This window comes from Pecten maximus, chromosome 19 (genome assembly GCF_902652985.1).
Source record: "Pecten maximus chromosome 19, xPecMax1.1, whole genome shotgun sequence".
In the NCBI taxonomy this organism is placed as follows: domain Eukaryota; kingdom Metazoa; phylum Mollusca; class Bivalvia; order Pectinida; family Pectinidae; genus Pecten; species Pecten maximus.
This window is the reverse complement of record NC_047033.1, coordinates 20754436-20776332: the sequence shown is the minus strand read 5'-3', so window position 1 is coordinate 20776332 and position 21897 is coordinate 20754436. Positions and strand designations below refer to the sequence as shown.

At 38.5% G+C, this 21897-nt stretch overlaps 2 protein-coding genes and 1 pseudogene across 2 annotated transcripts; all 3 read right to left on the bottom strand.

Moving 5' to 3' along the window:
• Nucleotides 1-222: 222 nt before the first annotated feature.
• Nucleotides 223-13441, bottom strand: LOC117317463 (annotated as a pseudogene).
• LOC117317995 lies at nt 13340-14356 on the bottom strand. The gene has a single exon (XM_033872963.1). The coding sequence runs from the start codon at nt 13849-13851 to the stop codon at nt 13480-13482; it is 372 nt and encodes a 123-aa protein (XP_033728854.1). The 5' UTR covers nt 13852-14356; the 3' UTR covers nt 13340-13479.
• A 169-nt stretch (nt 14357-14525) lies between these two features.
• Nucleotides 14526-17657, bottom strand: LOC117317462 (cell surface glycoprotein 1-like). Its single transcript, XM_033872274.1, has 2 exons — nt 17618-17657; nt 14526-16586 (listed from the first exon to the last, which is right to left on the bottom strand). The coding sequence occupies exons 1-2, from the start codon at nt 17655-17657 to the stop codon at nt 14527-14529; spliced, it is 2100 nt and encodes a 699-aa protein (XP_033728165.1). The 3' UTR covers nt 14526.
• Nucleotides 17658-21897: the final 4240 nt, after the last annotated feature.

Here is a 21897-nt window from a genome sequence, read left to right as displayed (position 1 = left end):
AGTAGCAATAGACTTCTTAAGCAAAAACCTTGGATTTGAGCATGCGGGAAACTTTTGTTTTTATGGTTTCCCAGGACCTTTTCTGAAGTTGGCCACCATTTTCCTCACTAAAGGCAATGGCTGCCTTGCAATCATCGTTGACTCGGGCAAGTTTTATTCAACTCTCTGTGAAAGTATTTCTTAAAATACTTGGATAGTTTGAACATGATAATCTCAAGGATATCACTGTTGTGGACCAGTGTCCAAAAATTGTGTATCTGATTCCTGGTCCCCGCCACTTGTCTCATGATCATCTACCAGGAGCTCTGAAACAAAAAGCATGCTAAAGACAAGTGTCTAACATTTCTCTGCACAACTCATTAGAAAACAAGAGGCCCAAAGGGCCTTAACGGTCACCTGAGATTTGAAATATTTCGGCCAACTAAATTGACCCTTTTTGGCCCCACCCATCAGTCCTAATGGGGTCAGTCTATGAAGAGTATTTGATTCTAACATATAGTAGATAAGAAGATTTTTGAAATTTCAGTCAATTTAACCCTTTTTGGCCCCGCTCACCAGTCCCTGGGGGTCAACCAGGGCCAACATGTACATAACATCAAACTGTAATCCCATGCTGATAATTTGAACCAAGTTAGAATGAATTCCAATACAAATCCAACAAATAATAGTCAAAAATGTGATTTCCCTATATAAACTATAGTAAAGTTTACCCCCTCCCCAGGGGCAAACGCGAGACCCCAGGGTCATGAAAGTCACAATTTTGGTAAAGCACCTTAAGACCCTTCCATCTATGAAGAGTATTTGATTCTACCATATCTGAGAGTATAGAGAAAGATTTTTGAAATTTCAGTCAATTTGACCCTTTTTTTTGCCCCGCCCACCAGCCCCTGGGGGTCAACCAGGGCCAACATGTACATAACATCAAACTGTAATCCCATGCTGATAATTTGAACCAAGTTAGAATGAATTCCAATACAAATCCAACAAATAATAGTCAAAAATGTGATTTCCCTATATAAACTATAGTAAAGTTTACACCCTACCCAGGGGCAAACGTGAGACCCCAGGGTCATGAAATTCACAATTTTGGTAAAGCACCTGAAGAGCCTTCCATCTATGAAGAGTATTTGATTCTAACATATCTGAGAGTAGAGAAGAAGATTTTTGAAATTTCAGTCAATTTGACCCTTTTTGGCCCCGCCCACCAGCCCTGGGGGTCAACCAGGGCCAACATGTACATAATATCAAACTGTAATCCCATGCTGATAATTTGAACCAAGTTAGAATGAATTACAATACAAATCCAACAAATAATAGTCAAAAATGTGATTTCCCTATATAAACTATAGTAAAGTTTACCCCCTACCCAGGGGCAAACGTGAGACCCCAGGGTCATGAAATTCACAATTTTGGTAAAGCACCTGAAGAGCCTTCTATCTATGAAGAGTATTTGATTCTAACATATCTGAGAGTAGAGAAGAAGATTTTTGAAATTTCAGTCAATTTGACCCTTTTTGGCCCCGCCCACCAGCCCCTGGGGGTCAACCAGGGCCAACATGTACATACCATCAAACTGTCATCCCATGCTGATAATTAGAACCAAGTTAGAATGAATTCCAATAGAAATCCAACAAATAATAGTCAAAAATGTGATTTCCCTATATAAACTATAGTAAAGTTTACCCCCTACCCAGGGGCAAACGTGAGACCCCAGGGTCATGAAATTCACAATTTTGGTAAAGCACCTTAAGACCCTCCCATCTATGAAGAGTATTTGATTCTACCATATCTGAGAGTAGAGAAGAAGATTTTTGAAATTTTAGTCAATTTGACCCTTTTTGGCCCCGCCCACCAGCCCCTGGGAGGTCAATTAAGGTCAACATGTACATATACCATCAAACTGTCATCCCATGCTGATAATTTGATACAAGTTAGAATGAATTCCAATAGAAATCCAACAAATAATAGTCAAAAATGTGATTTCCCTCTATAAACTATAGTAAAGTTTACCCCCTCCCCAGGGGCAAACGTGAGACCCCAGGGTCATGCAATTCACAATTTTGGTAAAGCACCACAAGACCCTTTCATCTATAAAGAGTGTTTGACTCCACCATATCTGAGAGTAGAGAAGAAGATTTTTGAAGTTTTAGTCAATTTGACCCTTTTTGGCCCCACCCCTCAGGCCCCTGGGGGGTGGGGACCATATAATTCACAATTTTGGTTGACCTTCAGCCATAGAAACTTTCTGCCAAATTTCATTGAATTTTGTTATGTGGTTTTGGAGAAGAAGTCGAAAATGTAAAAAGTTTATGGACGCACGACGCACGACGGACAAAAGGCGATTAGAATAGGTCACTTGAGACTTCGTCTCAGGTGACCTAAAAAAACTTAACTGTCGTCTTTAGACCTCTTATGATTCTATTCCATTAATCAATGTGTAGTATTAGTGATATAACAACATTTATGCATACCTTAACTATCTGATGTATAGAGAGGACCTATGAATTCAGAAAACACATTTTTATGTAAAAATGGCTTCATGGAATGAATATCTCCACAAAACTGAATTCCATTTGCTCACACAATTTAGCAAAGAAAGACTATGGCATTAAGGAGAAGCACTTTTGACTATTTACCACCTGGTACTCCAGTACCTAATGACTTAATATTTGACACCACCTGAATATATCCAATGATGACATGATACCTTTATAAATTTTATGAAATCTATGGTCTATATAGATGCCAAAGCTTTGCACACAATCTTCATACTGCGCGCTAGCGCATTATGAATAGATTGTCTGCAAAATTCCGTCATCTATATAGACTATAAAGTATATTTGTCACTGGTATTGCTATGTCAATATATCATAGGCATTTTATATGGGTACGTGAGGATTTTATGTCATTGTCAAAAAATGCATTAATCCATGAAATAAAATTAACTTTTGGCACAACCCCATAGGGATGCTACCACACAAATATGAGTGATATCCATTGCTTAGTTTCAGAAAAGAAGTTGTTTAAACCAATTGACCCCTTTTGACCCCGCCTTCTGCACCCCGGGGGTAGTGGGGGTCAGTTCCTTCCTTTATAAAATTTTGAATCCCTACCCAAAAGGATGCTACCAGGCAAATATGAGCGATATCCTTGCTTAGTTTCAGAGAAGAAGTTGTTCATATCAATTCAGCCAAATTGACCACATTTGGCCCCGCCCCTCAGGCCCCTGGGGGATCAGCCCCATCATTTGTACAAGGGTCAGCCCCATCATTTGTACAATTTTGAATCCCAACCCCATAGTGATGCTACCAGGCAAATATTAGTGATAGCCATTGCTTGGTTTCAGAGAAGAAGTCGTTTATATCAATATAGCCTAATTGACCAAATTTGACCCTGCCCCTCAGGCCCCTGGGGGGTCAGCTCCATCATTTGTACAATTTTGAATCCCCACCCAATATAGTGATGCTACCAGGCAAATATGAGCGATATCCATCGCTTGGTTTCAGAGAAGAAGTTGTTTATATTAAGAGAGCCAAATTGACCCCTTTTGGCCCCGCCCCTCAGACCCCTTGGGGGTCAGCTCCATCATTTGTACAATTTTGAATCCCCACCCCATAGTGATGCTACCAGGCAAATATGAGTGATATCCTATGCTTAGTTTCAGAGCAGAAGTCGTTTATATCAATTCTGTAAAACTGACCCCTTTTGGCCCCGCCCCTCAGATCCCAGGGGGTCAGCCCCGTCATTTGTACAATTTCAAATTCCTACCCCAAGGTGATGCTACCAGTAAAATATGAGAGATATCCATTGTTTAGCTCCAGAGAAGAAGTCAATTATATGAATATAGCCCGATTGACCACATTTGGCCCTGCCCCTCAGGCCCCTGGGGGGTCAGTCCCATCATTTGTACAATTTTGAATCCCAACCCCATAGTGATGCTACCAGGCAAATATGAGTAAACGGCATTGCTCGGTTTTAGAGAAGAAGTCGTTTATATCAATATAGCCAAATTGATCACATTCAGCCCCACCCCTCAGGCCCCTGGGGGGTCAGCCCCATCATTTGTACAATTTTGAATCCCCACCCCATAATGATGCTACCAGGCAAATATGAGCGATAGCCATTGCTTGGTTTTAGATAAGAAGTTGTTCATATCAATTCAGCCAAATTGACCCCTCTTGGCCCCGCCCCTCAGGCCCCCGGGGGGTCAGCCTCACCATTTGTACAATTTTGAATCCCCACCCCATAGTGATGCTACCAGGCAAATATGAGTGATGCTACCAGGCAAATATGAGCAATAGCCATTGCTTGGTTTCAGAGAAGAAGTCGTTTATATATCAATATAGCCAGATTGACCACATTTGGCCCCGCCCCTCAGGCCCCTGGGGGGTCAGCCCCATCATTTGTACAATTTTGAATCCCCACCCCATAGTGATGCTACCAGGCAAATATGAGTGATGCTACCAGGCAAATATGAGTGATAGCCATTGCTTGGTTTCAGAGAAGAAGTCATTTATATCAATATAGCCCAATTAACCACATTTGACCCCGCCCCCTCAGGCCCCTGGGGGGTCAGCTCCATCATTTGTACAATTTTGAATCGCCACCCAATATAGTGATGCTACCAGGCAAATATGAGCGATAGCCATTGCTTGGTTTCAGAGAAGAAGTTGTTCATATCAATTCAGCCAAATTGACCCCTCTTGGCCCCGCCCCACAGGCCCCCGGGGGGGTCAGCCTCACCATTTGTACAATTTTGAATGCCCACCCCATAGTGATGCTACCAGGCAAATATGAGCAATATCTATTGCTTGGTTTCAGAGAAGAAGTTGTTTATATCAATAGCGCAAAAATGACCCCTTTTGGCCCCGTCCCAGAGGCCCCCAGGGGGTCAGCCCCATCATTTGTAGAATTTTGAGTCCCCAACCCATAGGGATACTTCCGACCAAATTTGGTCAAATTCTGATGTGTGGTTATGAAGAAGAAGTAAATTGTTGACGGACGGACAACGGACGCAACGGTATGGCATAAGCTCACCTTGGTCCTTCGGACCAGGTGAGCTAATAATGATGATGCCTCCATCACTGCTGGAACAATATAGTCTCAGTGACATTTTCATAGGCAAGGCAAAAACTACAATTGCCCACAACCTCTCCATTTGAATAGAAATATCTATTGATATCATGCCTTCACAGAGTCAAAGGTGATAAAGAAATATAATCTTACCATCAAATTGAATTTCTTACAGTCTCTTCTGGTTACATTTTGCAACCAAATGTTTGCTCCTGCATAATCATAAGCTTTGCAATATCAATTCTTTCTATTAATCCAGAGGTTTGTCGGTAATACTGATCATGCACACGGCAAGTATGCCCTAAATGGTTGCATAGCCACTTCATTTCGTGTTCATTTAAACTCAACACCTGGAATACAAAGACAACAGATAAAAACATGTACACAGCACCCCATCTGTTTATTTAATGGTCTAGAAATTTAAGACGCTACCTACTTAGTCAGCATTAATATGTATTATAAAGCAAAACTTTAGAGTTATACTCAGAATTACCTTAGAAATGCAAAAATGTTGACATTGGTGATGCTAAAACAATAACAAGATTTACCAAATAACTCAGTCAAAGGTACGTACTACAATGCAATGTATTTTATATTATATTGTTTTCTCCTTTCAGTCTAACATTATACTGGACAGTTTTTACAATACCTGTGCAATAGTTGCTGTGTGCTTCCTCAGATTTGTTGCCAATATCCTCTTGGGGTACTTAAGTTTTGCTCCCAGCCTTTCTTTCACCTCATTTAAGCTGTCCCCAGCTCTTACAACACCTGAGCCTGGTTCACAAAAAGTGTAAACATTGAATATAAATACAAACTTCATTTTGTTTTTGCTGAAATATTAAAGCCCCAATATACGTAACTAGACGTGAAAAGGACCTGTTGCAGGATGGCCCACGAAGGAATTCTTTGTAAAACATTTTATTTTGATAAAAGATGTCAAAATACACATGGAATGGCCTATTATTTTTTATTTTTATTTTTGGTGCGATTACAGCGCCACCTTTTACTGATTTCGATTGAAAATTTTACCAAGAGATTTCAAATGGCGCTAGTACCTTAATGAAAAAAATATTTTCTGTCTTACCATAAACACACTCGACCAAAATGAACTATTTTTTAATATTGTATGCCCGACTTGTGAATTTATTTTGCATAATTTACATAATACATGAAAATGGGTGGCAGACAGGGATACTTTTTTCGTCATTTTGATTTCAGTAATTCAGAAAAATATCAACAGATGTATCTAAAACCCTGAGTGCAGACAGTGAAATTGTTTTAAAAACATCTTTGATATCCTTGTGAAACATTACAAAAATATCAAGCTAGTAGGTCCCTGGCAAGTAAGAGAAATATCATGTTTATCTCCCCTACCCCCAAAAATCAGCAAAATCGGGGAAAATATTCAATGGCCGCTAGCACCTAAATGAGAACATATTTTTTCACCAAAGATGGATTATAATAAACCTGAATGAACTAGCTTTGGGTATCATACGCCCGACTTGTGAAGTTATTTTGCAGAATTCACAATATACATGAAAAAGGTGGCAGACAGATACTTTTTTCGTCATTTTGATTTCAGTAATTCAGAAAAATATTAACATATGTATCAAAAACCCCGAGTGCAGACAGTGAAAGTGTTTTAAAAACATCTTTGATATCCTTGTGAAACATTACAAAAATATCAAGCTAGTAGGTCCCTGGCAAGTAAGAGAAATATCATGTTTATCTCCCCTACCCCCAAAAATCAACAAAACCCGGACAAAAAATTCAAAAGCTACTAGTGCCTTAATGAGAGATTATTTGCTCCCAAAGCATGACTTTCTTCAGCCAAAATCAACTAGTTTTGACGAAAATATGACAAAATTATGAATTTCTATTGCATAATTTATGTTTTATTTGAAACTTTTCTTCGTTAAAGCTGTGGAATGACTAAAAACGATTCAAGTACATGTATTAAACCCCGAGTACAATTTTTCTACGTGTTTCAAACTTTTCTGTCCTGTCATTGTGACAAAATATGATAGCATGAACAAAGTAAATGACTTTCCAGTGAGAGTTTTCTCAAGTTATCTATTTATATGTATATTTAAGGAAGCGTCAAAGGTCAGAGCCCATGGTAGATGACTCAAATACATAGGAGTCTAAGAAGAGCAACTACAATCCTGTTGAGGAAGAAAGTGTCTCAATCTGTCCTACGGCTGATGACCTCTTTTTTACTCCGTCCTCTAACAGGAAATGTTGCCTTTGCCTTTCATATACTGAACAAACTGCCACAATTCCTGAAAAGGCTAGGTTCCAATTGATCTTGTTTCACAGGATATGGGTCTCTAAGTCTGCGAGATCATGCGCAGACCACTTTATTGGGAAAGACTTGGATCCTAATTTTCCAATTACTGCTGCTGGAAGGGAAAAGTTGTCACTCTATCTTCTAGATAAACATGACGAGGTGATCAATCTTCTGAGATTATCGTACCAACTTGGAAGTAGAAATACATCCTTTTCTTTCAATCTGAAAAATATGGATGACCAAGACTGTCTGGCTTGGACTGGGTGAAACATGGAGCAGCTGCAAGAGCTTCATAGCCGATGTGCACATCTAATATCTTCCCAGTGTTTGGTATCAGAAGATTAGATTATCTCCTCTTGTTTTGGGTCAAACTCAAAACGGACATATCCTATACACAGTTGGCATCCCTATTCAACCGGCATAAATCCAGTGTCAGTAGAATTTTCCACAATGTTGCTCAATCTCTCGAGGCGTTCACTTGTATCTGGGATCTGAACATATTTCTAGAGAAAACGCCATCAACGATAACACTGCATTCACCAAGACTTTCTTTATTGATAATGTCACAATTGTTTTAGATGGAACGCACATCTATATTGGAAAGAGTGGCGATCACGAGTTTCAAAGAAAAAACTACTTCGGGCAGAAAAAAAGAAACTATATTAAATTTATGGTGTAGTTTTCCCAGATGGATACGTCTTTGACACGATTGGGCCATTTTTGGGGGTGAAAATGACGCCACAATAACCAAGAAAATCCTTGACGGAATTGAAAGCCTGAATCCTCTCCTGCAGCCAGAGGACCATATCATCGTAGATCGTGGATTCAGGGATGTTCTGAAAGACATCTCTGAAGTGGGATATGGACATCACATGTCATCCTTTCTCCAGCCAGGAAAGAGCCAGCATGATTGTATTGAAGCCAACACTGATAAATGCATCACAAAAACGAGATGGGTCGTTGAGAGCTAGCTATCACACAAAATTTTAAGAAATTTAAATTCTTTCAGACAGAACTCTCATCTAATCACTTCATTGACATCATTGCAACACTCGTAAAGGTTGTAACCGCTTCCCTGAACTTCCTCCGTGGTTCTGTATATGAACCTTCTTCTAAACAGGTGCTGAAAGACAGGTCAATGGCTGAACAAATGAAAGGGTTATCAACTAAGGTTAATGAGCTTGCACAAAGAGTGAAGAATGAACCGGAGTTATCTAAACGTGCCCAATCTTACTGGCAAAAGCTTGAGGCGACTAATGTTACCTTACCAAAACTCTCTGAGGATTACTTGGAAACATTGGCGTTTGGAACATACCAGCTGAAGTTGGCAAACGGTTATATAACCGAGCATCTCAGTGATGATGGAGACTATGAGGTCATGGCATACCAGCACTCCGATGACCTATCACGCAGTCAGATAAGGTCACGTCATAGATCACAAACCAAATATAACATCTGGATTTTATATTATGATGCACCAAATCCGGTACAGGCATATTACTGCACATGTCCCTCTGGTCAGAGGTCGATAGGCATGTGTGCACACACCGCAAGTGTCCTCTACTACCTCGGAGTTTATAAGCATTCTTCGACCAATCCAAGGACATCCAGTTTTAAAGAATACATGCTATAGACAGAATTTGATGGGAAACCTTCAATAAACAAAGAACACACAATACACATAACAGATCAATGAAAAATTCAAAAACAACAAACATTTGTTTCTGCGGATTCAGTTTATGTATTTGACCACATTGTCGTTATTACTTACTAGACCCTATGAATATAAATATATATGCACTATGTGTTGTTGATCCAAAGGTCTAGTTTTGAATTGCCTGTCGTAATTGTACTATGAGAACTTTTTATATATAATATATGTATATATACACAAATGTGTCTCTATATTCCAAATCATTCGGCTACTTGGCTTTGGACGAGGAAAAGGGAATACATATCACTACTCAACTCGCCATCTTTGCTACAGTTCAAATCATATGTTTTCCTTCAAAAATCATAATTCTGAGCACCACCAACATGAAATTTAACCTGTACTAACGTTATCTTTTTATCATACTGCTTTTTAGTAAAGTGGGTATGGTGTTCATGGTGTTTGTGAAGAGAAGAGTGGTATAATGTGGTGTGCAATGTGTACATTGTTTGCATTTGTACTTAAAAGTGCGGGGCCGCGGTGACCGAGTGGTTAAGGTGTCCCGACACTTTACCACTAGCCCTCCACCACTGGGTTGCGAGTTCGGAACCTACGTGGGACAGTTGCCAGGCACTGACCGTATGCCGGTGGTTTTTCTCCGGGTACTCCGGCTTTCCTCCATCTCCAAAACCTGGCACGTCCTTAAATGACTCTGGCTGTTAATAGGACGTTAAACAAAAACAAACCAAACAAACCAAAAAACTTAAATGTGAACGGAGATATATTATAGACACCCGATATCTGATGTTAAGAACGCGTACATAATAAAATAATTCATAAATCAACAAAACACCATTCAAGAGGCACTTGATATGCAATGAAAGTAGACATTTTCACTCAAAACTGTAGCATGCGAAAAAATTCTGTATTGACTCTCAGTACTTCCAGTACTTTGATATACTCAAAAAAATAGGGGTAATGCATCTTTGAATTGAAAAATGGCTCGATGGCCAGGGGTTTAGCTATACAAAATTTTGGCATTTGTTTATATGATTGGTAAAGATGTTTTTAAAAGTAAAAAGTTGTCTGCACTCAAATATGAACATTGTTGAATAAATGAATTTTAGTATAGGTCTAATTCGCAAAAAGAGCTGTCTTTATATTTTGAATTGTTCTCACATAAAAATGAAATACACTTTTTATATAGTTGTTACGTGTTTGTAAGTGCACAAGATCAGGCTTCAAAAAGAGAGTATAGTTGTCAACATTTTGTCTGAATTTATACATTTTTTTAGCTGTTATTGACGGGTCATGTTGCCATCTGGTATATGCTATTGACCGAAGCGCCACCTGTTGGCCAAATGAGAAAATGGTTTCCAAATGTCGAAAAGTTATGAGGAATTGATCATATTTGATGAATCAATCATTTTTAATGAAAAAGCTCTGTGGGCCAAATTCACTATATAGCTGCAACAGGTCCTTTAAGTGAAAATCCAGTCCAGATATTGCCAACTTTATAGATATGATCTAAATTAAGTTATATCATCCATATTTAAGATGATTTCTATGTGAGTATTGGTATAACAGCAGTTGAAACTCGCTCCTCTATTTTGGAACTCTTCTGTGTTGTTGAATATAAAGTGAAAGTAAATCTGGTGGAAGTGGACTTCTGGTTCGAAATTTAACATTTTTAGCAAAAATACATTCATTCCGGGCATCATTTAATGTTATTAATTTCATTATCTATTGTATGGATACAACAAATGTAACATAAACGTTGAAAACACAAAATATGGACTCTGTGTCAGCCGGTGCAGACTGTGATGTCAACTTCAGTTTGTTGTTTTAGTGGGACCCACCTAAATTATTTTAAATTACTTTGGAATTTTCTGTTAAATGTTTTCTTATAGCTACCACCCATCTTTACTTTGTTTTTGTCTTATTTTTGCATGATTATCAACTGGATTTTATTTTTTTATAGATTTTTTCTGAATCATGAAAAAATCCTTGAGTTACGTATATTGGGGCTTTAACCAAAAATTTGAAAACAACAATGGTTGGATATAAATGTGTGTATTGTTTATGCATTTCAATTTGCAGTGGATTGGGAATATCATGACACCCAGTGACTGCTGTTTTGTCATATTGAATTGTAACCAAAACTATTCTGTAATATGCTTACTCTTATTCGCGAACATGTAGGGATTTTCTGCTTTTATTCCACCTTTATCTCTGGAGGCCTTGTTGGAGAGAAATTCCAGCACCCTCTGTGTTTCTAGTGGTATAAGAACAGGTACACCTCTTCCAGTCTGAAAAAAGCAAAGCAAAGTTTTAAGTGTCAATTCTATAACATTTACAAAACTTCAATACAATACAATAAACTATTACATTATAATGCTAATTAAGATAACATGTTATTAAATCCACATAACAGATTGTGTGGCTGATTTTGATAGACTCACTTTGCCACGAATCTCCACCAGATCTTGTGTTTTAAGCAATTTTTTCTCAAAATCTTAAAGGGACTGCCGCAAAGAAAGGTCTGTTTCATCTAGATCGGCTCTTGACAGGTAGGTATCTATTCTGAAGACATAAAGATACTACACATTAGATAAGGTGTATTTGGTCTATCCTTGCTTGCCAAGTCTTTACACACTACAAGTTAAAATATCTAATTTGACAACAATCAAACCTCTTCTTGATCAAGAAAATTTCAGTACTAGATATATGGTTCTATAAAATCTAAGATATAACATACCCGGTATTCAAGTACAGTCAAACCTCGATGATTCGAACTTCGTTGATTCGAAGTTCTCGCTGTATCAAACTTTTTGCTTGGTCCCGAATTTTATCACTATATAACACTACCAAAGAACCTATGTATGATTCAAATTTTTATAAATCGAAGTTTTCGATGTATCAAACTTTTTTCATGGCCCGTTAGCTATGTAATTATAGGTAATTGACATCTCATGATTCGAACAAAAAATTTACCTGTACTGACCACTGGACAGGTGTTTGTCGTGACCCCCGCGGCAAGATTTCACACCTCTCCCACAAAAGCCCCGACTGACAATAGGGATAACGATAGTGTGTGTTGTCTACTCCTGACCATAGGATTAATTAATAATCAGACCAAATTTATAGATTAATTGTGTACTTATAAGCCATGACATGTAATCTCTCTGGTATAACATACCAGTAGTCGTCTTTGATGATCGCCGCCGCAATTGAAATCAGCGGTCGGTGAGTAGATTTTACGGAACAGTGAAACAAGCGGATCACTTTTAAACACAAACAATTACATGTTTTTACTCATACTCAAAGTGGCACGTTTCAAACTTACACATAAATATCCGTAAAAGTATCTTTTATTTTGTTGTTTGAAGTAAATCAACTTAACGTTTCAATGTGAGTCTGACAGGTGACGATCGACACTACGACATCGAGGACATGTAACAGCTATATAAGATTTATGGTCATTATCATAAAAAAGTCGACCTATTTTCAACCATGAATAATTCGAAGTCCCGCTGTATCAAAGTTTTTCTGCAAGTCCCTTGAACTTCGAAACATCGAAGTTCGACTGTATTTAAAAAAAAATCTGTGTGTTGTTTTTTAGTAACAATACCATTTCTGACGTTCATCATGTTTCAATGAAAGCAAGCCAGGTATGCCAGATTACTATGCGATTATCTGGTAATAAGCTCATACATGTCCATTACACTTCAGTAGCAATGCTTATTGTCTTGGAATAATTATAAGCACACTCTCTACTTTGAGTCAAGAGTTTGAGAGTTGATCCCCTCGGCTTCTTGTAGGATATGTTTATCTAATTTGTTAATGATGGTGCAAAGACTCAAACTTTTCACCTCCATCGTGGCTGTTCCAACAATCTTGCATAGATATGTTAACTATTTATAGGATATAAATCACTATCTTTGAGAAACAACTGAATCATGGCAGTGATGATGTTGGAAAGTTATATAAATATGCTATTATTCCAAAATAGTAACAACTATAATTATACAAGAGAGATACGTACAGCAAGCATAATGATATGTGATCGCCCTTATAGTAGCTGATTTTACAGGTAAACAGGTTTCAAATAAATATTTACATGTACCTCAAGCTCTCTAACTCCCCAGGACGTCGCCGGTTGTACAAAAGCAACCTAGCCTGTGTCATAATTACTGCCTCTCTGAATATTGCTTCATTAGGTTCAGACAAATCAAGAGTTTTCAGCGCTTCTACCATTTAAGTTGCCAAATGTGCAATGTCTTCGGGATGTGGCAATTCTTTTTCTTTGTTGAAACATTTAAGTTGCCAAATGTGCAATGTCTTCGGGATGTGGCAATTCTTTTTCTTTGTTGAAACGTCTTTCTTCAAGTGTGACTCGGGCAAGTTTTGTTACTTTAACACTCCATTCTAGCTGCATCGGACGCGGAAAATCTGTTGCTTCTTGTTAAAGTTTCTCATCACTTGCTTTGATACTGAATCCCAACTTCAAGGAGGCAAGACGGGACAAGCCATACCCTAATTTGATAGCGGAACTAGGATTCTGTAGCTCTTTCTCCTGATTCTCTTTGCAAACATCCAATGTACTCTCAACAATAAGATCAAAGTTTTTAGGTATCAGAACACTGCTCATTGTGGACTCCTTTAATTGTAATTTATCCCTGATCAGCAACAAAAGTCTCCCAGCAAGACGCATTCGAAAACTTGTGATATTTCTTCTACGCAGGCGGTTTCCCACATTTTTCATGAGCCATATTTCTCCTAGTGCTACTATCAATTTATCGTTTTGTGCACACTCTGTAACATCATCTCTAGTCATTGTACGAAACACCTCCTTCACAATCTTTTTTGATGGGTGTGTGGTAAGTTGTCCCTTCAAGACTCATCTGTACTATGGTTGCTCCTTTGCTGACTGCTTCTTCAAACTCATGATCACCATTTGGTTTCTGTGTGGAAACTTCATTTGCTATACAGGTATGCTGGTGTTTTGTAATGTTTTCTAAAATAATCCACTCCTGGCATTTTGGACAAGGACCATATTTTGAACAGTCAAATGCCAGAGGTCGTCTTGCTAGTAGAATTTCTCCCTGTTTCTGCTACATGTGCATGTGATTTCCTTTATTTCTTATAACAGTCTGTAATCGATGTAATTGTGCATTCAACACCTTCTTCTTTGTGGCATCCAAGGTTTCTCCTATTTCCTGCTTCATTTTAATGAAAGTCTTTACTTCCTCCTTTATTCTGTGTGCATGTTCAAGATGTGTTTGGATGTTTGTTTTAAGCTTTCCACAGTAGTAGCATGAATGTCGTCTGTCATATGGTCTTCCATGCTTTGTTTCTGCTTTCTTTTCATACTTTTTGATGAACATTTCTGGGAAATTAATGTCATACAATGTTTCTGCTTTTTTTCATACTTTTTGATGAACATTTCTGGGAAATTAATGTCATACAAACACTCTTCTTCTTTAAGCTGACTTTCAGCTAGTGGAATCTTTTATGATGCTGCTGTTTCATCATGTTCAAATTCAATTATGATGCATCCTTCCTGGTCATCAGTTCTGTTCTTTCTTTCAGTTAGACTGGTGAAGCTGTTTGCCGATACTGGAAAATCTGAAACGTTTTCCCCTATTTTGCTTTTGCAAGTGGAAGATAGATCCATATCTGATTCTTCATCTTCACTTTTTTCTAGAAAGCTCGAGATATCTGGAACCTCATATTCATACACCTCAGAAATTTCACTGTCACTGTCAGGCACATACTCTGGGTCATTATCGGAATCATAATGACTAGAGACATCCTCTGTAAGTTCAGTTATGGGCTCAGAGATGTCTCCTGCAGGTTCAGAAATGTATTCTGCAGAGTCAGTTATGTTCCATAAAGGTTCATAGATGTAGTCTAAGGCTTGATTGATGCCCACTGTAGATTCAGCTGAAGGTTCAATTGCAAGTACAGTGATGTCCTCTGTGGGTTCAATTGCAATTTCAGTGATGTCCTCTGTGGGTTCAGCTGTAGGTTCAGTGGCGACCATTGTGGGTTCATCTGTTGGTTCAGCGATGTCCTCTGTCGGTTCATCTGTTGGTTCAGTGGCGTCCGTTGTTAGTTCAGCTGTAGGTTCAGTGGCGACCGTTGTTGGTTCCGCTGTTGGTTCAGTGGCATCCTTTGTGGGTTCAGCTGTTGGTTCAGTGATGTCCTCTGTGGGTTCAGCTGTAGGTTCAGTGGCGTCCGTTGCTGGTTTCGCTGTTGGTTCAGTGGCGTCCTTTGTGGGTTCAGCTGTTGGTTCAGTGATGTCCTCTGTGGGTTCAGCTGTAGGTTCAGTGGCGTCCGTTGCTGGTTTCGCTGTTGGTTCAGTGGCGTCCTTTGTGGGTTCAGCTGTTGGTTCAGTGATGTCCTCTGTGGGTTCTGCTGTAAGTTCAGCGACGTCCTTTGTTGGTTCCGCTGTTAGTTCAGTGGCGTCATTTACGGGTTCAGCTGTTGGTTCAGAGATGTCCTCTGTGGGTTCAGCTGTAGGTTCAGTGGCGTCCGTTGTTGGTTTCGCTGTTAGTTCAGTGGCGTCCTTTACGGGTTCAGCTGTTGGTTCAGAGATGTCCTCTGGGTGTTCTGCTGTAGGTTCAGTGACGTCCTCTGTGGGTTCATCTGTTGGTTCAGCCATGTCCTCTGTGGGTTCATCGATGTTCTCTGTGGGTTCAGCAGTAGGTTCAGTGACGTCCTTTGTGGGTTCAGCTAAAGATACAACGCTAGCTTGATTGATGCCCACTGTAGATTCAGCTGAAGGTTCAATTGCAAGTACAGTGATGTCCTCTGTGGATTCAATTGCAATTTCAGTGATGTCCTCTGTGGGTTCATCTGCTGGTTCAGTGATGTTCTCTGTGGGTTCAGCTGTAGGTTCAGTGGCATCCGTTTTTAGTTCATCTGTTGGTTCAGCGACGTCCTCTGTGGGTTCATCTGTTGGTTCAGCGATGTCCTCTGTGGGTTCAGCTGTTGGTTCAGTGATGTTCTCTGTGGGTTCTGCTGTAGGTTCAGTGACGTCCTTTGTTGGTTCCGCTGTTAGTTCAGTGGCGTCCTTTACGGGTTCAGCTGTTGGTTCAGCGATGTCCTCTGTGGGTTCAGCTGTAGGTTCAGTGGCGTCCGTTGTTGGTTTCGCTGTTGGTTCAGTGATGTCCTTTGTGGGTTCAGCTGTTGGTTCAGTGATGTCCTCTATGGGTTCTGCTGTAGGTTCAGTGACGTCCTTTGTTGGTTCCACTGTTGGTTCAGTGGCGTCCTTTACGGGTTCAGCTGTTGGTTCAGTGATGTCCTCTGTGGGTTCTGCTGTAGGTTCAGTGACGTCCTCTGTGGGTTCATCTGTTGGTTCAGCCATGTCCTCTGTGGGTTCATCGATGTTCTCTGTGGGTTCAGCTGTAGGTTCAGTGACGTCCTTTGTGGGTTCATCTGTAGGTTCAGTGACATCCTCTGTGGGTTCAGCTAAAGATACACCGCTAGCATGGTGGCAAAGGCACTTTTGGATATCATCTTTGTACTTTTTTAAAAGCTCTGTTCTTTTCTTCTTTGTTAATTTGCCTGAAAAAAAAAGTGATTTAAAAAAAATAGACTTGGAATAATCATCAAACAAGAGTAAAATGGGGCACCTGGGAATTCTGTAATTTACAAGATATCTATTAAAAAAATATCCTGGTTTCTATTCAAGCTTTATGGATATTTCTAACAGAATCTCTATCTGAAGATTTTTAGAAACTTTAACCAATGTTAAATGATGACTATATTGCATCATATACATCTGTAGCTCATTATTTTACATGGACAAAACATTCTCATATTTAACAAATTTACCCAGGCACTTGTGAAATATAAATCCTACTGATTGCTTATTCTGGGGCATTCACAGCAAAAAAAAACATGTTAGTTTCTAGTAAAAAAATCATAATACATTCCATGGCAAAGATTTCTTTCAGTTGAAATTTCTAGAGATGTTGCGTACAAACTCATGTGATCTATCAAGATTGGTATTTTCTTTTTCTTTCAAATTAATTAATTGATAATTATTTTTTTTACCACACACAAATTTTGGGTTCATAATAATATATATTTTTTTGGAAGATTCTTCTATATTTTTTTTTATTGAAATCCAGCTATATTCATTACAATATTAAAATATTAAGACATATATATTTGTTTTTTCAAATTTCTGTGTATGACTCAAACATAACAAAAACAAAAAGGTAAAAAAAATAAAAACATTCGCCACACAGCATGCTCCGCCATTACACCGTTTCCCCGTGCGCTGCCCGTTTATCAACCTTTTTCGACTATTTATTTATCTATTTATACACATCTGAACAACACCTAAGCTGTTTTAATAATATTTATAACTAATAGGCCTTCGGTGAACGTTTATCAACCGAAGGGATCATTATCACAAACACAACGATATCGCTCGTTGATTGTTTACACTGCGTATGTTAATATTTCATGCTGTATGTATGTGATCATTTTGTTATTTATTTATTTGTGTCTTGAGAAAGGGGCAGATTGCCTTGTGTCTGTACTGTAGATATTGTAAACTAGACTATTTATCTATTTTTTTACAATACGCATCCAGCGAACTTCTGTTTGCTCGGATCCAGTGCCCATGTTGGACCATACCGTCGCTATTACTTACTAGACCCTATATATATATATATATAATATATACATACAGTGGTCTGAGATTGAGAGTATGCTGCACAGTAGGAAAAAAACTACTGTATTTTCAACATTTAAGGGATATTCTGCACAAGTTCAATAGATTTCTGGTTCTTCTGTACCTTTTAAGAATCTGTTTTTTTGTTAAAAAAAAACAAACTTTTAAAACTATCATCAGCATCAAAATATCTCTTCTTATTGCTGTATCAGAAATAAAATTAAGCTGTCTAAATAAAGAGTATAGAAAAATCCAGAGCTAAAGGCTCACTGGATCATGTACTGTCATCCCATGCTGATAATGTTAACCAAGTTAGAATGAATTCCAATAGAAATCCCAACAAATTATAGTCCAAAATGTGATTTCCTTATATAAACTATAGTAAAGTTTACCCCCTCCCCAGGGGCAAACGTGAGACCCCTGGGTCATGAAATTCACAATTTTGGTAAAGTACCTTAAGACCCTTCCATCTATGAAGAGTGTTTGATTCCACCATATCTGAGAGTAGAGAAGAAGATTTTTGAAGTTTAAGTAAATTTGACCCTTTTTAGCCCCGCCCCTCAGGCTCCTTGGGGGTGGGGAGCATATAATTCACAATTTTGGTTGACCTTTAGCCATAAAAGCTTCCTGCCAAATTTCATTGAATTTGGTTTAGGGGTTTTAGAGAAGAAGTCGAAAATGTAAATTGTTTACGGACGCACGGCGACGGACAAAAGGCAATTAGAATAGGTCACTTGAGACTTTGTCTCAGGTGACCTAATAAAATTCACATCATCTGTGTGCTTAAATTTTTCAACTTAGTCTAACAATTCATCAAAAGACCCTTTTCCTGCATAAAAAAAAGAAAATGTTAAAATCTAAAGTGTCTGATATGCATATATATATAAGGATGTCTGAATCTATTTTATTCTCTTAACTACCAGTTCTTTTTGGTCTTATTTTTGTTTCATTACCAATTTTAAACTGCTGAAGGTTATAGAAATTCCTTAATAAGAATCACCTTGTATTTCAACAGTTTGACATATGAAGATTGTGAGCTCAGCAAAATTTTCAATATTTAAATATTTCATGTTTAATAAAGTACTAAAACCTTTTTTGTAGATCTTCCTCATTTTGCTGGTTCTGATATCGACTGCACCTGGAAAAAAAAGAAGGCAAATTACATGATATTATTAAAATGAGAATTGATATATATATTCAACTTGCAAACCTTTTCACAAATCATAGTGAAGTCATGTATAAATTGATTATTCAAACATAAATTCAGTGTATTACATATGTACTAATCACTTGCCTGATGGTACAATGGTATTACTATCATGTAAACCACAATTATAAGTTGATGAATATTGCACACTGAATATGCAAATCTGTACAGTATTTTACAACATCTTCCAAATCTTCTGCAAATACAAATTTTAGTCCTCTCTGTATTGTCACGTTGTTGAAGCAGTCTTCCACAACAATTGAACAGTTGTGATTATTATATAAACAATAAGATAGCACCAAAATAAACTCCCACTGAGTACTAAAATGAAGTCTTGTGGCTTGCAACATTATTATTGATCTATTATCCCTCTGTCCCATCTGTTAAATAGTCTATTCCATTTCCAAAATGCTATAGCAATAACCATCAAAATAGCAAGTAAAGTAGAAAATATGAAAACAAGCAACACACCCAACCCAAGGAGTAAATCCTCCATTTTGAAAATGTCTGAACTTCCTGTTGTCCAAGCTTTAGTCCAAGGACTAAGGGCTAATTGCATTGCCATTAATAAACTTCATATTCCGAGCTGTCCAAGAATTGTTAGTCAACATGTTCCAACTGTTAAAATTTTAACAGGAGGCCCCTGGGTCTTAACAGTCACCTGGATTTCGAAATATTTTAGTCAACTTTTACCTTTTCAGGCCCCGCTCATAAGTCCCAGGGGGTCAATGAAGCCAATATTTGCAAAATGTCAAATTGTCATCCTATGCTGATAATTTCAACCTAGCTAGATTGAATTCCAAAAGAAATTCAACAATTGATAGTAAAAAATGCAATTTTCCTATATAAACTATATTAAAGTTTACCCTGCCCCAGGGGCTAATGCTAGACCCCAGGGTCATGAAATGCACAATTTTGGTAAAACACATTAAGACCCTTCCATCAATGGAGTATTTGATCCTATCTTAATTGGGTCTTGGATAGAAGATTTTTGAAATTCCAGTCAATTTGACTTCATTTCGCTCCTTCCATCATGATCAGTCCCCTGGTGGCTGGGGACCATATAATTCATAATTTTGGTTGACCTTTGCCCATGGAAGCTTTCAGAGACGAAGTCAAAAATGTGAATTGTTTACAGACAGGTGACGCACAATGACAGACAAAAGGCGATTAGAATAGGTCACTCGAGGCTTCATCAGTCATTGTGCTTAAAGGTTATAATAGATCTAGAAATACCATTATATTTGTCAATCAAATGAGACATCATTCTAAGGACTTCAATAGTTTCTAAACTACTATTCCATAGATTTCCATGTACAAACCAATCAAATGACATTACTTTGAGGACACAAAATGTAGATGTTTTGAACCTTTTTTTTTTAAATTTCAACTTTACTACATGTATACCTTCATCCTTTTCTTTTTTTCTTTCTTTTCTGCATTCCTGAAAAGTAATCAGATGAAAGTATTTAAAATCAGTCACCTTTCAATAAAAAATTGGATACAATAATTAACAAGAGGACCAGAGGGCCTGTATCGCTCACCTGGTTTCATGAGATATGAAACAAGAATGATGCTTAAATATATTTGTCGCTGGTATTGCTATGTCAACATATATCATAAGCATTTTATATGGGTACATGTACATTGGTTTTATTTTAATACTAAAAATGCCAAAAGGTGCATTAATCCATGAAATGAAATTGACTTTTGGCGCGACCCCATAGGGATGCTACCACACAAATGTGAGTGATATCCATTGCTTAGTTTCAGAGAAGATCTTGTTTAGACCAATTGGCCCCTTTTGACCCTGCCCTCTGCCCCCTGGGGTCAGCTCCTTCCTTTATACAATTTTGAATCCCTACCCCAATAGGATGTTAATAGTCAAATATGAGCTGTTTCAGAGAAGTTGTTCATATCAATTTAGCCAAATTGACCCCTTTTGGCCCAGCCCCTCAGCCTCCAGGGGGTCGGCCCCATCATTTGTACAATTTTGAATCCTTAACCAAAGGGAATGCTACCAGTCACATATTAAAGATATCCATTGCTTAGTTTCAGAGCTTAGTTTCAGAGAAAAAGTTGTTTATATCAATTCTGCCAAAATAACCCCTTTCGGCCTAGGGTCAGCCCTGTCATTTGTACAATTTTGAATCCCTACCCTAGGGGGTTGCTACCAGGCAAATATGAGTGATATCCATTGCTTAGTTTCAGAGAAGTTGTTTATATCAATTTAGCTGAATTGACCCCTTTTGGTCCCACCCCTCAGCCCCCAGGGAGGTAGACCCCACCATTTGTACAATTTTGAATCCCTACCCCAAAGGGATTCTCACAGTCAAAATTGAGCAATATATATTGCTTAGTTTCAGAGAAAAAGTTGTTTATATCAATTTAGCCAAATTGACCCCTCTTGGCCCCGCCCCTCAGGCCCCCCGGGGGTCAGCCACACCATTTGTACAATTTTGAATCCCCACCCCATAGTGTTGCTACCAGGCAAATATGAGCAATATCCTTTGCTCGGTTTCAGAGAAGAAGTTGTTTATATCAATATAGCCCAATTGACCACATTTGGCCCCGCCCATCAGGCCCCTGGGGGTCAGCCCCATCATTTGTACTATTTTGAATCCCCACCCCAAAGTAATGCTACCAGGCAAATATGAGCAATATCCATTGCTCGGTTTCAGAGAAGAAGTCGGTATTATCAATATAGCTATATTGACCCATTTTGGCCCCGCCCCTCAGGCCCCTAGGGGTCAGCACCACCATTTGTACAATTTTGAATCCCCACCCCATAGTGATTGCTTCCAGGCAAATAGGAGCAATATCCTTTGCTCGGTTTCAGAGAAGTCGTTTATATCAATATAGCCAAATTGACCCCTTTTGGCCCCGCCCCTCAGGCCCCTGAGGGGTCAGCCCTGTCATTTGTACAATTTTGAATCTCTACCCTAGGGGGTTGCTACCAGGCAAATATGAGTGATATACATTGC